The sequence below is a fragment of the Protobothrops mucrosquamatus genome, unplaced genomic scaffold (assembly GCF_001527695.2).
Source record: "Protobothrops mucrosquamatus isolate PMUCROS unplaced genomic scaffold, P.Mucros_1.0 scaffold1205, whole genome shotgun sequence".
Taxonomy (NCBI): Eukaryota; Metazoa; Chordata; class Lepidosauria; order Squamata; family Viperidae; genus Protobothrops; species Protobothrops mucrosquamatus.
In genome coordinates this window covers 131179-148372 of record NW_015387415.1, presented here as the reverse complement: position 1 = coordinate 148372, position 17194 = coordinate 131179, and the positions used below count along the sequence as shown (strand labels likewise).

At 36.2% G+C, this 17194-nt stretch overlaps 1 protein-coding gene across 1 annotated transcript in view; it reads right to left on the bottom strand.

Annotated features, from left to right (window-relative positions):
• Positions 1 to 131: 131 nt before the first annotated feature.
• LOC107291865 (ubiquitin-associated domain-containing protein 2) overlaps positions 132 to 17194 on the bottom strand; it is a 41370-nt gene continuing 24307 nt past the window's right edge. The window contains exons 4-6 of the mRNA XM_015820901.1: positions 16497 to 16736; positions 3897 to 4019; positions 132 to 763 (exon numbers count right to left, since the gene is read on the bottom strand). Coding sequence (XP_015676387.1) covers positions 656 to 763; positions 3897 to 4019; positions 16497 to 16736 — 471 coding nt within the window. The 3' untranslated portion in view covers positions 132 to 655. The remainder of the gene's footprint in view (positions 764 to 3896; positions 4020 to 16496; positions 16737 to 17194) is intronic.

Genomic DNA, 17194 nt, shown 5'->3' with positions numbered 1-17194 from the left:
AGCCTGCCTCATGCTCCACAGGCCATAATAAACACTGCTTGTAAAGGGGTTGAAAAAAAATCCAGAAGCCATGCTTTGTGTGTTCTCCCCAACCCTTAAAAAAATATGAATAGAATCTTCTGAATACAAGATTTCAGTCCTTTCTCCCTTTATTGAAATTACACAGCCAAGGAATTTTGCACATTTCTTGAAGCTTTGATAAAGCAGATGAATGAAATGTAGTATTTTTTAAAAAATAAGAAAATAAAATGCTGCTTTGTTGGCCATCTATAAACAAAATATTTTTTTTGGCAAACAGAGTTATTTTAAGAAGAAAAATTCTTATTTCTTTGTTATCAGAAATGATCAAACATTTCATGCTGATTTTGGGGTTGGGGGCAACACATAAACCCGGTTTTGCAAAATAAATATTGATATATAACATATGTTGATGATTGCAAACACTTTTCCAGTGCAACCTGGCTAGTATACTCCATTCAAGGGAAAGATATTTCCAGTGCCAGCCATCTTTTCTGCAGTAATATATTGCATGTGAAGAGGCAGCTTCTCTTTTCTTGATTTAAACATTCAATGTCCACCCTGTAGTTGTTTACAGCCCTCTGGAAAGCACATGACACACGTCAATTTAAGTTCTTCCCTGCAGGTATTCAATTCATCAGTGCTGCAGCAAAAAGTTGGTGGCTACATTAAGATCATTATTAGAAGCTCTCAAAGCTTCCAAAGCATCTACTCGAGAAAATCCCATTTCCATGAGCCGGGCAACCTATGGAGAAATAAGAGAGGGGGGGGGAAAAATTATGAAAACAGCCAGCACAGTAGCATGCTTTGAAGAACTGATTGCAAACAGGTCAATATAGCTATAACCTAGCTGGTAACATTGATTTTTTTTCTTGTAATGAAATATATTAAAATTAATGCAACTGTTTAGTTTATCAAGTAGCACAGGGACTCATGAGACTCCACCTCTATTTTAGGTGGATAAACTACTCTGCTGACAATACCATCGGCACTGCTTCTCATGTTAAGAAACTAGACTTAATAGTTGCGTTATCTACCTATCATAGGACTAGTAATACTCTTTCTTGATTAGTGCAATAGAAAAGATTTCTTTCTTATTGGAGGGACCCACATGCAACTCATATAATGACCCTATTTCTAGACGTTGGTGTTGTAAGGGGAGACACAGTAGTCTGAGATGTCTCAATGTCACTAGTACAGGAAAGAGGAACACTGCAGTGCTGCTTAGACTGTCTGTCAGCGTAATGTAAAAATTCAAGCCACAGTTTTCAAGAACGTACCAAGATATGGCAAGGAGCAACAATCAGGTTTTCATATGGATATATTAATAAATATTTCTCTGGCTATAACATTTATGACAGCAAACAATATCTGAATTTCCTTTGAGAACACAACTGTTAAAAAATCCTGAAACCTGGGGAAATCCCTTTAAAATTTCCAAGCTCAGCACATGACAACTATCATACGATACCAGAGTCATAAATAGAGCAAGTGTTTGTTTTAGGTAATTGCATTTTTTTTTTCAGTTTGCTTAAGAAGCCTGGGTACTTTTATTTTGGATATTATAAAAGGAATCAGAAAACAAGGACTACTGAATGTTTCTCTATAATTGCCAGTATATTCAGAAGGAGAGGAAATGAAAAATAAAAGAGGAAAAAAAAAGACAGACAGACCCACAAAATTAATTGCACAGGGCAGCCATCCATGTTATTCAACACAGTAACATCTGGGTTGGCTGGGCAGGGGCACTATGAACAGCCCACCAATCAGCCTGTTCTGCATTGGAGAAACAAAAGAACCCAAAAGAGTCAATATGGTGTAGTAGCATTAAGATGTTTCCTTAAGAGTGAGAAGATCCAAATCCAAGTCCACCTTAACCATGGACACACTGAGACTGGGCTACTGTACTCATTTCCTTTCACCTCAGTCTATCTTACTCCATTCTGACCTCTTGAAAGAAAGAGAGGAAATCAAACCAAATCAATAAGGGAAAGAGCAAAAGCTGGGGCCATCCTGGCTGTGTTCTGCTTTTCCTACTATTCCTTCCCCCAAGTTTATGAGATGATATAATGAAGCAAAACAGATCTCTTTTTTATTTTTTTTCAGATAGTTCAGTGTTATTGGACATACTGCCCCAAATCTTAACAACCTACCTATCACAACATGAATATTGAAATCTATTGCAGAATTCCTGACTTGGCTCAGATTTACCAGGCAAATCCATGGTGGGGATTTGGGAAAAACCCATTTTAATATTAAGTTTGTGAGCTGCTACAGTTATAAAAACAAATCACAAGCTTCCCCCCCCCCCCCAGAATGCCAATATGAAAAGCTTGCAACTCATTTCCTGATGTTCCTCAATTTGTTTTAAAAATAAGGTTGTTTGGAAATTCTGTAAGTTGATAATTCCAGAACAGCCACATCTGTGATTATTAAAATCTAAAACCTTCAGTTTTTATATTTAATAAGAATTTATTTCAATTTTAAGAGATTTTTTTTATTAAACCTTCTAAACCTCTTTTTTTAACATATATAATTCCAATTCCCATTAAATAATTTATTATTTTGTTATTGTTGAACAGTTAACTTTTTTCTTTCTATTTTGTCATTTTGTGATGAAGAATGGATAATTCTCAAATGGAAAATGTATTTTTAAATGATTCAAAATTTCCAGAAAGACAATATCAGTTTTGTCTTTAAAAAGCTTTAAAGAACAGAAAATGATCGGTATTTGTCACTCACTGTCTTCAAGTTTCATTTTCTCCAATTACAATAATGAATCAGAGGGACAAGTGAGACAGGGAAGCCCCCGAGTCAGTTAATCTAGAACTAATTGCCAGATTGCTACTTTGTTTTTAGGAAGTTCATGTCCTAGGGTTCTGTGTTCAGCTTTACCAGAGGCTTCGAGCTGAATAAACCCTGAGAATCTAAACAATAAGGCTTCCTCCACTGTCCCAGCTAACACCAAGGAACAGTGGACCCTCTCCCAAGTTTCAAATGCAAAACTTCATTGTATAATTTTATGAAAGAATGGAAATGTAGCTTGCTTATGTGCTTCTCTTTCCTTCCCCTCCATACCTCTGTGTACTGGGTCTGCTAGAATATAATGTATTTAAAGAAAAACTTACCCATATGCGTTCGTAGACTGTGTATAATCATAATTAAAAAATATGTAAACAAGCTTAAATAAAGCCCTTAGATACCTCACATATTTTGATGTTGCCATTCGGAATAATTGCTATCCTTTTTTTTTTTTTTCACAACTGACTAGTAGGGTAAATATTTCTATGTGATACCTTCCACAATTCTCAGTCTATTAAATGCACAATTAATTTTCCTTTTAACACAAGGTCTTGAAAGCAGGTAAACTTTGAAAAATACCCTCTAACTCAGGGGTATCAAACTGCTGGCTCGTGGGCCGGATGCATCATAGCAAAACCGCGCCCACCCCATTGCCGGCAATGGCAAAAAAGTCACGATACGTTGCAATACGTGATGTTGCGAGTTTGACACCCCTGCTCTAACTGAACACTCTTATTTCTGAATGTACAAAGTAGATGGAACATTTAAAGAAGATACTGTTCAAGCACTTGAAAATATAATGCACAATTCAATGATACATTATCTGGCAGTTTAGATGTACAGTATTCTTATTGTGAGTACTAGGCATACAGTACATTGGAATAATTCATGCTGTATAATGTGTATGATTCATTCCCTATATTTAGCGAAGAGAGATCATGTGAATAAGGCATATGCAGTTACTCATATCTTATAGTACTGAGCAGTAAGCATGGAAAGCTGTTAATGTGCTTAAGCTTAGCAGAACCATGAGTCTAAAATACTGTGTTTTTTTTCTCATAAAAAGCAGATGTTACCTGTTCTTCAGAAACTTGAGCTGGAGGCTGTCCCTCATGCACAGTTGGGTGATTATCCAAATAATTTGCATTAGGTCGGTGACGTAAAGGAGGAAAGAAACGATTCCAATTAACCATTCCACCCTACAAAGAAAAAATTTCACATTGGTCTTAAATACAAAAAACACAGCTGAGTATGAATTAACTTTCAAATTAAAAACTAACAGCAAATTATAGGAATTATGTAAAAATGAATAATTAAAGAAATTCTGCAAAAATTTAACCATACTATAGAACCAACCTTTCTAGAGCCAGTGGAAGTTCCCTACACTAAGTTCATGGTTGATTCCTTCTTTCACTGTAAATTTGGTTTGGTTCCTTCAGCTCTGAAGGACTGGCCTATAGAATGCATAAATATTAGGTTCCTTACACCTGACCATTAAACTCTCCTGTTTTCAGAAAGTTGCAGTCTTGGTATCTCTGTATGCTTCATCTTTGGTTTTCAAGCTTCTATGGCAGTACTTTCAGCATTTAGGAGTAGGTAATCCTCAACGTACGACCACAATTGAGCCCAAAATTTCTGATGCTAAGTGAGACATTTATTAATTGCGTTTTGCCCCATTTTACAACCTTACACTCATGATTCAAGCTTAAAACACTAAATTTAGGATATATATTTAACACAATAACACACGTTTATCAGCTTAGCAGTTCAGTATTGTATTGCCACCCAACTTTCATTAAAATCAATTAGGGGATATGTTATTTTGAAGGTGCTAGAAAAATATAAGTTCCTGTTTTTCAACAGAGTTACTCCTTAAAAGAATCTCATTTAAATTTTGTTTTTATGTTTGTTCCCCTTGGGTATTAAATTTTAAATAATCTGGTAAACTAGTCTGTATCTTTGCTAAATTACTAAAAAGCATTATGTGAAAGCATAATGAGCAGCTATGTAGTCTTTAATGATTTCTAAGGAACATACACTAGCCTGTAATTTTTATTTTTATAATCACAGACCAGCATTTTGTACAATTATTATATTAGGTTAAAAGATTCAAATTAAAAAACATAAGCATTTTTAAAATCAATTAAAGGAATAGTTCACTAAATGTTTTAAATGCAAATAATTTAATACTAATAAAATAACATAATAAAGACTAGCATTTCTTTTTTTTATTTTTAAAGCAGTGGCAATTATAGAGGTCATCAACTTTAAAACCGTTTGATTTTACTTGAGATTGTGTGAGAGCTTGGAAATTATCTAAGGCACATTTTGCATGATAAAGCACTATCAAGATACAATGTCAACACTGCAATTGTACGATAAAGAAAATTTATCATTTGTTAAATTTCTTGATGGCTAGGCAAGAAACTGTACGATTAAACTAAAGACACCAAAACTTGAATTAATTAGGTTTCTTCTAACATTATAAAAATAATTATGAAGGAATTCCAGCAACTGCTATGTATCAAATATGTGAGCTTTATTTATACTGAAATCAAGATTCAAATTCTTGGCTCTTTTTCTTCTGTGATAGTGATACAATGAAATAGAAGCTACTCTCTTTCAGCTGAAGGGCTACGGTTAGGGTTAGGAAAGGCTTGTACATTTCTCTTGTTTTGGTAGTGAACTGAACTGATGCCAGCTGTTTGCTTATTAGTGCATGAGAACTTGCTCTCACAGCTGTAGACAAAAATTATAAGATGTATTGTTTTACTCCTGTGCTAAGTGACCAATGAAATAATTTAGAGTACTTAAATTGTATTTTCTTATGATAAAGGAAAATGATCTTATCTTGAAATGTAAAAATCCTGACTGTCTTCAGATGCTGCTGAATTACTATGCCCAATTACTATGCCAATGATGATAAGTGCTTGAAAATATAGTTCAAATTCTACAACGCTACAGATTCTGCAACAACACAGGAACCCCTGTTCTCTAATTCTATGTTGTTTTTATTTTTTACTGTCTTTTTGTGATCTGTAGCTAATTGGAATGTAAATATGCTGCCTCATTTCAAAATTCCAACACCTCTAGAGAGATGTTAAATAACATGTCATTAATAGATCCCCAAAATACATTCTTATTGTATCTCCAGATATGTGACAAATAAGGAAGGATATTTCTCATTAGCACTGAGAGACTGCAGTTATATGCATCTGAACCTGTATGTGTAAAGTTGTGCTGTAAAGGTACTAACTCTATTTTTATCTCACATGTTTTTGTAAATTTCACTGTCACTATAACTCAAAATAATTTTCAGAAGCTTCCAAATTTATTAACTATACACAGGTAGTCCTCAACTTACGACTACAATTGAGCTCCAAATTTATGTTGTCAAGTGAGAAATTTGTTAAGTGAGTTTTGACCCATTTTATGACTTTTCACATTTGTTAAATGAATCATTGCAGTGCTTAAATTAGTAACACAGTTGTTAAGTGAATCTGGTTTCCCCACTGACTTTGCTTGTCAGAAGGTTGCAAAGGGGATCACATGACTCCGGGACACTGCAACCATCATAAATGTGAGTCAATTGTCACACATCCAAATGTAAATCATGTAACCAGGGGGATGCTGCAACGGTCGTAAGTGTGAAAAATGGTCATAAGTCACTTTTTTCAGTGCCTTTGTAACTTCAAACAGTCACTAAATGAACTGTTGTAAGTCAAGGACTACCTGTAATCTTCTTGTTAGTTCAGTTCAGGCTTCATCAATCTGACTCTTTGGAGATGTTTACCATTACAAATCTGGTCATGCTGGCTGGATATTCAAATCATTACTACCCAAAACATCAATATGAGTCCAAATAAAGAAAGGTTTGTTTAGAGTGACTGTCATGACTAGAAAATATACTAGCCATACTGTTTTTCAAAAGGTTTAAATCAGATGCGTCCCACCCACCATATGCAGCCATATGCAACCCTGGACAGCTAGTAATGCAGACCACAAGATCATAAAAAATAAAGGAAGTTTGTTATTTATATATATTAACTTTAGTATGTGGTCCATGATAATTCCTCTTCACTCAATGCAGCCCAGACAAGCCAAAAGATTGGACACCCATGATTTAAATGAAAAATGTTGTCCTTGGAACAAACTAAACAAGCACAAAGCACATTCTTTTTTAGAATGGATATAAGATAATGTTAAGAACAGAATGTTGTCACTGCTAGGATAGCATTTTGTAACATCCTCCCCCACAAAAAAAGTCAGAAATAGTGAATGCTAAAAGCACTTTTGTGGCTGTGAATCCTGCTATATTCATGCTTATTAATGCGACTAATATGTGGCACAACCGCAGCAAGCAAAATTAAATCAAAACTGAAATAGCCAAAAAGTTAACTAATTAGACTCAATTTGCACATTCAATGACTATCACTTAAGAAGGAAGTTCACCACAAATTTAACAATAAAGTCACTTTAACACAATAAAATCACTATAAATCAAAATCTAATCCAATCAAGCATAGAAGGGTTAAGCAATAGGTAAAGGGAGTTGTTGTTGTTGTTGTTATTATTATTATTATTATTATTATTATTATTATTATTATTGCACAATCAGCCAGATGTTCAGTCGAGATTTGGCATTTTTGTCTATTTATCAAGTCCAAAACCAGGGATAGGCAGATCTGGAAATCTGATGATGTTACAGATATTGTCACAGGATGGAAGCTGTTCCAAGTAAAGCCACCTTTTCCAATTGACTGATGGTGAATTTGTCAATGCCAATGGTGTTCAAGTGGTGCTCCAGTTGTTTTGGGATTGCACCGAAGGCACCTATTACTATTGGTACTACCTTTGCTTGCTTTTGCCACAGTCATTCTATTTCTATTTGCACATATTTGTATTTTGTTATCTTCTCCAGTTCTTTCTCTTCTATTTTGCTGTCTCCAGCATACTGCCATGTCCACTATCCGGATTTTTTTTTGTCTTTTTATTGACAATTGTTTACTCTGGGGTGTGTGTGTGTGTGTCTGTGGCAGGTGCATGTCTGTTTGAATTCTAAAGTCCCAGAATGATTTAGTTTCTTCATTTTCTATGATCCCAGTTCTTGCTTGCAGGCAAATGATATTTCTTGCAGATCTTCCAATGCACCATTGTTGCCACTTTGTCATGCTATTGCTTATAGACAGTCTGGGAGATCTTATTGAAGCAGCTAACCAGGTGGTCCACTGTTTCTTCAGCTTCTTTACATTGGAGGCACTTGCTATCTGTTGCTGTCCTCGCAATTCTGGTTTTGTATGTATTTGTTTTTAAGGTTTGGTCATGTGCAGCCAGAATTAATCCTTCAGTCTCTTTCTTCAATTTTCCTGCTCTTAGCCATTGCCAGGTCTTGTTATTATCTACTTTCTCTGCTATTTTTGTACTGGCCATGTAATGTTTTGTCTTTCATGCCCCCATTATATTCTTCATTTTATCTTTCTTGTAGGCCAGTTTGGTCTCTCCAGTAGTCAGTGAGCCTTCCTGGTATACTAGCTTCAGTGCATCTTCTTCACTGTCCTTCAGATATTCTTCCAATGCTCTTTTTTCTTCTTCAACCATCTGATGTACTTGCAACATTCCATGCCCACATATTTTCCTTGGTAGGTAGAGTTTGTCAATGTCACTGTGAAGATGAAGGGCATGATTCATTGTCATTATTTCTCTGGTCTTCTTATCCTTTTAATTCTGCTTCAGTCCAGTCCACTATTCCAGCTATGTGTCTAATGATTTGAATTGCCCAGATGTTGATTGCCTTGATGGTATTTTCTCCACTTTAAGATCTTCTCTTGATGTATTCACTTCTAACCTTTCTCTTGACTTCAATGTGTCTGATATTGTCTGCTTGAAGTATGCCCAGGTACTTGTAATAACATCTTCATCCAGACTGTTGATGTTATTTCCATAGGGCATCTTGATTCCTTTAGTTTTCACTATTTTTCTCTATTTGATGGTGAGAATGATGCATTTTTCCAGTCCAAACTCCACTGCAATATCTTGGCTGTATGTATGGACAGTATTGAGCAGTGATTCTATTTCAGATGATGTTCTTCCAGTTTCAGATCGTCCATGTAAAGGAGGTGGGATAGTCAGGAAGATGATTCTGATGTTTGATAACCATGACCTGAGTTATTCTGTATTGTTGACAGATGTATCAGTGCAATGAGAAACAGCAGTAGTGGTAGTGAGTCTCCTTGGAAGATTCCTCTCTTGATGTTAACTTCTCCCATTCTGTCACCATTGACCAGCAATTGTGTCTTCTGTTGTACCATCGATATCTCTCTCTCTCTCTCTCTACACATACACGTAGTCCTTGATTTATGACCACAATTGAACCCAAAATTGATGTTGCTAAGCAAGATAGTTGTTAAGTGAGTCTTGCTCCATTTTATGACCTTTCTTGCCACACTTGTTAAATGAATCACTACAGTTGTTACATTAGTAATACTGCTGTTAAGTGAATTTGGCTTCTCCATTAACTGCTTGTCAGAAGGTCACAAAAGGGGAATCACATGATCCTGGGACACTGCAACCATCATAAATATGAACCAGTTGTAAAGCATCCGAATGTAAATCATGTACCACGGGAATGCTGCAACGATCATAAGTATGAAAAATGGTCATAAGTCATTTTTTTTGGTGCCATTGTAACTTGAACAGTCACTAAATGAATTATTGTAAGTTGAGGAATACACACACACACACACACACAGAGTGCATTCAGAAAATATTCAAACCCCTTCACTTTGTTGATTTTATTATGCTGCATCCTGATTCTACAGTTGGTGAAATTCATTTTTTTCTCATTAATCTACACCCAAAACCCCATAATGACGAAGTGAAAACAGAAATTTAGAAATGTCTGTAAATTTATTAAAAAGAAAAACTGAAATATCACATTGGCATAAGAATTCAGACCCTTTGCAACAACACTTGAAATTTACCTCAGGTGCCCTCCCTCCCCCCATTTCTCTTGATCATTGCTGACTTGTTTCTACACCTTGGAGTTAACCTGTGATAAATTAAATTGATTGGACATGATTTGGAAAGGCACACCCCTCTTTATAGAAGGCCTCACAGCTGACGACGCATACTAAGCAGAGCAAAAGCCATGGGGTCAAAGGAACTGCCTGCAGAGCTCAGAGACAGCATTATTTCAAGGCACAGATCTAGGGAAAGCTACAATAAAATTTCTGCTGCATTGAAGGTTCCTAAGAGCACAGTGGCCTTCATAATTCTCAAATGGAAGAAGTTTGGTATTACCAGGACTCTTCCAAGAGCTAGTTGCCCAGTTAAACTGAGCAATCGGGGAAGAAGGGCCTTAGTAAGAGAGGTGATCATGAACCCGATGGTCACTCTGACTGAGCTCCAGAGATCCTGTGTGGAGATGAGACAGAGTTCCAGAAGAACAATCATCACTGCAGCCCTCCACTGATCTGGGCTTTATGGCAGTAGATGGAAGCCTCTTCTCAGTGCAAAACACATGAAAATCCGCTTGAAGTTTGCAAGAAATCTTTCTTTCAGATCGTGAGGAACAAGAGTTGCAGGTCTGATGAAACCAAGATTGAACTATTTGGCCTCAATTCTAAATGTTATATCTGGAGGAAACCAGGCACTGCTCATTACCTGCCCAATATCATCCCAACAGTGAAGCATAGCGGTGGCAGCATCATGCTGGGGGGGTGTTTTCAGCAGCCGGGACTGGGAGGCTGGTCAGGGTTGGGGGAAAGCTGAATGGAGCAAAGTACAGAAATATCCTCAATGAAAACCTGTTCCACAGTGCTCAGGACCTCAGGCTGGGCCGAAGGTTCACTTTCCAACATGATAAAAATCCTAAGTACATAGCCAAGGTAACACAGTAGTGGCTCAGGGACAACTCTGTGAATGTCCTAGAGTGGCCCAGCCAGAGCTCTGACTTGAACCCTATTGAACGTTATTGGAGGACCTGAAAATGACTAGTCCACCAACGGTCACCATCCAACCTGACTGAGCTTGAGAGGATTGGCAAGGAAGAATGGCAGAAAATCCCCCAATCCAGGTGTGCAAAGCTTGTCGTGTCATACCCAAAAAGACTTGAGGCTGTAATTGCTGCCAAAGGTGCTTCAACAAAATACTGAGTGAAGGGTCTGAATACTTATGCCAATGTGATATTTCAGTTTTTTTCTTTTTAAAATATATTTACAGACATTTCTAAAATTCTGTTTCCACTTTGTCATTATGGGGTACTGAATGTAGATTAATGAGAAAAATGAATTTCAACAACTGTAGAATCAGGCTACAGCATAACAAAATTGACAAAAGTGAAGGGGGTCTGAATACTATCTGAAGTATGTATGTATGTATGTATGTATGTATGTATGTATGTATGTACGTACGTACGTACGTATGTATGTATATATAAAGTTTATCCATAAATTTTAAATACATATAGTGCTGAGTATTTTTAATTCATCTGGCATTGATTACAGCATCTTGCTGAATTATGTACTATCATCAAGGGAAAGACAGCAATTGCAGTTTTCAAATACGTTCTAAAGCAGGGGTGTCCAATCTTGGCAACTTTAAGACTTGTGGACTTCAAAGCCCAGAATTCCCTAACCAGCCATACTGGTTGGGGAATTCTGGGTGTTGAAGTCCACAAGTCTTTTCATGTTGCCAAGGTTGGACACCTGTGTTCTAATCTAAAGTAAACCTATACAGAGCAGAAGTTCAAATTACTCGTGTCTTAGAAATCAGAGAAAATCAGCCAGATGAAAGTTCTGTCGGTAAAGCATACCATAATTGAAGTGCCATAACATGAGAAACAGATCTTGTAACCATTTCTATATCTCAGAATAGATATATTTCTTGCAAAATGTCTTTCTCAATCAATTGGTCGAAGACAATTCAGCTTATGTTATGTAATCACTGTTACCAAGCAGCAAAAACATAAAAAAACAAACCTTTTTTTACTGAACAGGAAGCTCAAATCTTCTTTGCTAAACTGACAGAATGATTTGCTTCTACTGCTGCTTCGCCTGACCTCCTTCTCTATTTTATTGGAATAATACTTCTATCTTACCTTATCTAATCTCCATATTAATGTCGCTATATGCTTAACAGGGAAAAAGTACTATTTGCCACTTTATTCTTAATTCATCAAATATCCTGGGAAATGGCATCCAAAGCATTAATTCTTTTTAGACAATATATTCACTTAATATCCTCCCAATCATTTAAGGTATTCTAAAAAGATTATCAACGTTGGGTTTACTCTCAGATCTTACTCTAGACTATTTTAAAAAACTAAATTTCCACTCTAGTTTTTAAAAAATATTTTATATGAATACAGGATTCAAACAAATTTATAGTTAATCATTTAAGTCTCTCTAATTTTTAGATTCATTTTTACATTTAAAGTTAAAGTCTTTTATTTATATTTTTGTTTGTTTTTGCAATTCACTTGTCTACTGTCTTATTTTACTTTATTTTTCAGTTTGAATTCTGTCCTTCTGTCGGGATTAGATAATTATATTTCAGTCCATGACCAGCTTATCAGTCGGTCATGGAATTGTCTCCTACTTTGGCAAATGACCATCATAATAAACAGAGACATAGTACTGACAAAGCTAAGAGCTAAGTAAGCCTGTGAAGAATAACAGATATGTTCTAAAAGTGCATTCCTGTTTTATGACCATTATTGAAGGTCTTTGTCACTTCAAGATAGCATTTATTTCTGAAGTAAGATCTGATATCTTATTTTTATACTCCAAGTTAAGAAGAAGAGCTAGAAAACTCCTCAACCCCTATATGGTGATATTTTTCCTGAATGGATAGTTTTATAAGACTAGATCTAACTACAGGAAGTTTAGAAGTCACAAATTAAATAACTAAACCTTCATTTTATAAAACAACAGGATAACATTTATGGAAAAATAAGCTCCTATTTTTGGGAGACCTAGCTACCTGCCTTCCATCTAAAGGTCAGATAACAGGAATTCGTGGTAAGTTAATTTCCGTTTTCTTCTAGCTTTGCACAGGGTATCCGTCTTTTCAGGATGTAACAGAGCAAAAGTACCAGGGGGTAGCTTCCTAGAATTCTTTAAATTATTGTTGCCTATTTTGTTACCATTTGTAAAGGGTATATTTGTCTTGCTTGTAAAGTATCATTATCTTGTATAGGTTATCCTAGAAATTAAACTTTAAACGTTGCCGTGTTGCTGGCCTACTAGGATAATAAGCTCTGACAACCCTCAATCAATCTCAAAATAATAAATATTTCATGATACCAGTGCACAGCCCTGTAATAAGTCATAAAGGAGGCCACAGATATTTTAATTTTCACTCTTCTCTCCAAGCAAAACTCAATATTCTGAACTTATCTAGTCAACGGAGGATATGAAATAACAGCGGGTACCAGGGACCGGTTCCGTGGAGAGAAGTTTTTCTGTGGACCAGAGGGGGCGTGGTTTCGTGTGCTGCCTGCATCCCATGGATGTGGCTTCGCTTGTTTGTGCGGCCCGGTTTCTGACATGTTGCAGACTGGTGCTGGTCCACGGATCAGGGGTTGGAGACCCCTGAAATAACTGGCCAAAATAAAGGAAGAGAAAATGCTATTGAATGTATAGCATGGCTAAGACTGGAGATGTCACCCCCCTCCTCAGGCCTGTGGGTTTACACACTTCCCTTGATGTAGAAGCTTTGCAGTTATGCTGCTACCACCTATCTTCAGTGTGGTCATCTCACCTTGCTCAAATCATAGCAAAATATAAGGCAATGGCTTTGTAAAAAGATTCCTAATGATAAACAATTAGTACAGAGACGACATATTAAACTTAAACATACAATCAAGGTTATAATCTTACCCAATATTTCTAGCTATTGCTTTAATTTATCCTTTTAAAGAAACTTGTTTAAAATAGATCCTCCTCTATCTGAATTCTTCTTGGATTTCTCTTCCATTATCTCTGAAGATTGGAGGGAGTTAATTTGGAGCCTGCTGGGAGGTAGAATAATCCCCATTTCTCTTCTCACACTTGGTTCCTGTGTTTCTTTTTTAAAGTTTTCTATCAAAAAGGGAAGGGCTAGGGGTAATCTCATTGCACATGTGATCTTCAACCATGTCTGTTAGAAAGATCTGCTTTGGAATAGAGGAGTGTGTGAACATCCTCCCTGGAAAGTAATCTGTTGTTCTTGTGAATGCTGGGTAACATCACACAAAAAAAAGTGGGGGGGGGGAAAGGAAATAATTTTGGGATCAAATAGTAGATTTGGGCATAAAATTATTTTGAATGAAAAATGTAAAGCCAAGGAAAAATGTAAAACTCCAGTTCATGTTCATAAGAAAACATGTCAGCATATGTATCAGGCCTTGTGCTCAAAAGAAACATGTTAGAGCTGCCAAAATCCAATTTAGATTTCACGTAGAAATGACAATCTACATAATAAATCACATGTAGATTTTAAAGAGTTACTTCTCTCAAGGAATGCTTAAACTATGGATATATGGAAAGAGGTCATGTCCTTTACAGATCAGAATGCCACTGAATGCTGCTATTTGGTAAACTTTTTCCGGCTTCCCCCATCCCATCCAGTTCAGGACTGCAGTCTCTTGTCTTGGGCAACTCTCTGGAATGTTCTGCCTCCTTTCTGGGATGTTGAATGCTACTACCATCCTCCTCCTCCCCCCCCTCTTCAGCTGTCCATTCCATCACATAGCCTTAAACCACTAATATCTATTAATAGATGAAAGAGTTTTGATGAGGGCAAAGATTAATACTTATTATTGAAAATCCTGTTATAATGGAAGCTTCCAGTGAAATTTCACATGGTTTAAGAAGCAAGTTGTCTGAAATAACAAGGACCTATTAGGTTGGACTTTGCTTTGATCCTTCTGGTAGTTTGAGGAAGCTGGAGAATAAAAGGAAATAAGTACCACAGCTCTCTTGGCCCCTAAACTTCTACTATGTTTGTTTCAAGAGCTGTACACAAGAAACCTAGACAGGAAAAGAAGCAACATCCTGTTTTCTTTTGTTGCAGAGTCCCCAATGCTGGATTCTGCTTCAATTATGTTAACCACACTATATGCCTTTAATCTCCCATCCTGGTAAAGACATTTTCTGAACTGCAAGTCATTAAGGACCATCTCTAAGATCCCAACTGTTGGGTAGGAAAACATTTTTCTTTCTTTCTGTAACAACACTGTATTAATCCCCAGTCTCTTCTATGTCTTCCATTTGCTAAAGAGACTGTCAAAATGAGATTGTCTATTATGTCTAAGAGATGTCAAAACCCCAAAGTGATAAAAGTCTTTTGCAAATTCTAATAATTTCCATACATTCTCCACAGATGACAACAACCATTTTGAAATGATTAAATACAGTAAACTGGTCTTTACAAAGAAACGCACATCACTGAGAAGGAAAATGACAATAAAACAGTAAATCTTTATGACACTTTAAATCTATAGACAAACTCAGCTCTTTTGATCCCAGCATAGAACCGGAAAGGAGTTTGAAATATCAGCACACATGACATATTTAAGGGAAAAAATAGGATTGATGACAGGGAGGAGATAACTGCAAAGGGTTGGCAATGTAAGGATTTAAAACCCTTCTGCTTCTGAAGAAGCAGAATCCTACCAGAGTTTCGTAAATATGTCTTTAACTTAAATACACCTCCTATATTTCTACGTCAGTGAAGACATTCAATGATGAGGAGTATCTTGGGCAACTGGAATGAATGAAAGAAGAAGGGTATCTGGGAAATGAATTTGTAAGGGGAAGTATGAAACTATTTCATCACTTTAAAGCTGGATTGCAAAAGCCACTGCCACTCCAAAGTTTTTCTGAGGTTAATGTAGACCAGACCACTAAAATTAAGTTCCTCTGAATCAGGAAGATATGAGACCTGTGAACAATTCTATATTTATCAAGGTTTTTTTTAAAAAAAAGCTTCCTTTTGTTTCAGTTAATGATCACATTGAAGTCACTCTTATCCTCACTCAACCGCTCCATGGCACATGGAATTAACATGATTAAGGATAAATTCACCCAAATATATTTTTTTAAGGGTGGGAGCAATGGCACTTAAGTGTTAGCCACAGGCAGCTGCAGGCAGGAAGTCTGCCACCAAACTGTAATTTTCCATCAATCACCTGTCTTCTGAGTTCAAATCACCTTTAACATCCTCTGGTTTAAATCACCTTTAACGTCCTATCTGTATCCTATGCCCCCTTCACCCCAAGATAAGACCAGTTCAGTCATGTTTGTCCTCTTGGGACAAGTTACAAGTTAATTTCAGGGGAGTTTTACAAAAGAGGAAAGGGAAAATCCTGACAGATACCGTTATATGAGTTCACATAATACATTCAACTATAAATTGATCAAATGGTGTGAATTTGAAGAACATCCTAAAGCAAGAAACACACACAGACACATGAAATCTAACCAACATTAATCAAAAATAAATCTGATATGTTGTGCAAATGAATCCATTAAGGATTTATCTAATTAATTTAAGAATAGATTAAGAATGTTTTGTGAATAAACAGAACATGTCCATAATATGTAAAAAGACTGTTAATTTTATGAAGGATTAACTTTATAAATGGATAAATCCATTTCACAAATAAACTATATCACGCAGAAAAAGGACTTTACTTGTCTTTGTCGCCTCATCTGAGCAACCTGAGAGATCAAGATCTGTCGATCAAGTAGCTCCATCCGCTGTTGCCTCTGTATATCAATAGTTGCTCCCATTCCAACTCCAAATTCATTAGAGGGCTCCGCCGATGAGAAAATTGGTTCAAGAGTTTGAGCAAATATCCTTGCTATGCCAGAGGGCACAGAAAGTATGTGGTACACTTTTAAAAGACTACTACTGTAGCACATTCCAGAAATCTAAAAGCAAAGAGAAATTGATAGGTTGAGAAATTGACATATTGATAGGGGAAATTCAAGATTAGTTCCCTCAGCAAAATCTATTGGATGTCAAAAATATATTTCTAATTCCAAAGCAAAACTTCAAAGTTACTAATATTCTCTGTCCCCTACATTAAGGAATCAAGAACATGTTATGATAAATGTACAATCTAGTTCTAATCTGGTATTAGAAGTAGAGTATGAGATATGTAACTATTGATTATAAGAAGTTTGTTTGTTCAAGAACTGAGAAGCTTTTGTAAATACCCATCTGAGATTCATTTTGCAGTTTGGCTTTGAATAGTTCAGTTGCTGCAGAGACAAAATTATTTCTCTGCCAACTAGCAAATGTGTTGATTGCTAGAAATCCTTTTTGTCCTTTCATAGTTGATGACCACAGCATGTTGAAGATTGGAAGTGAATACTCGGGTATTTAG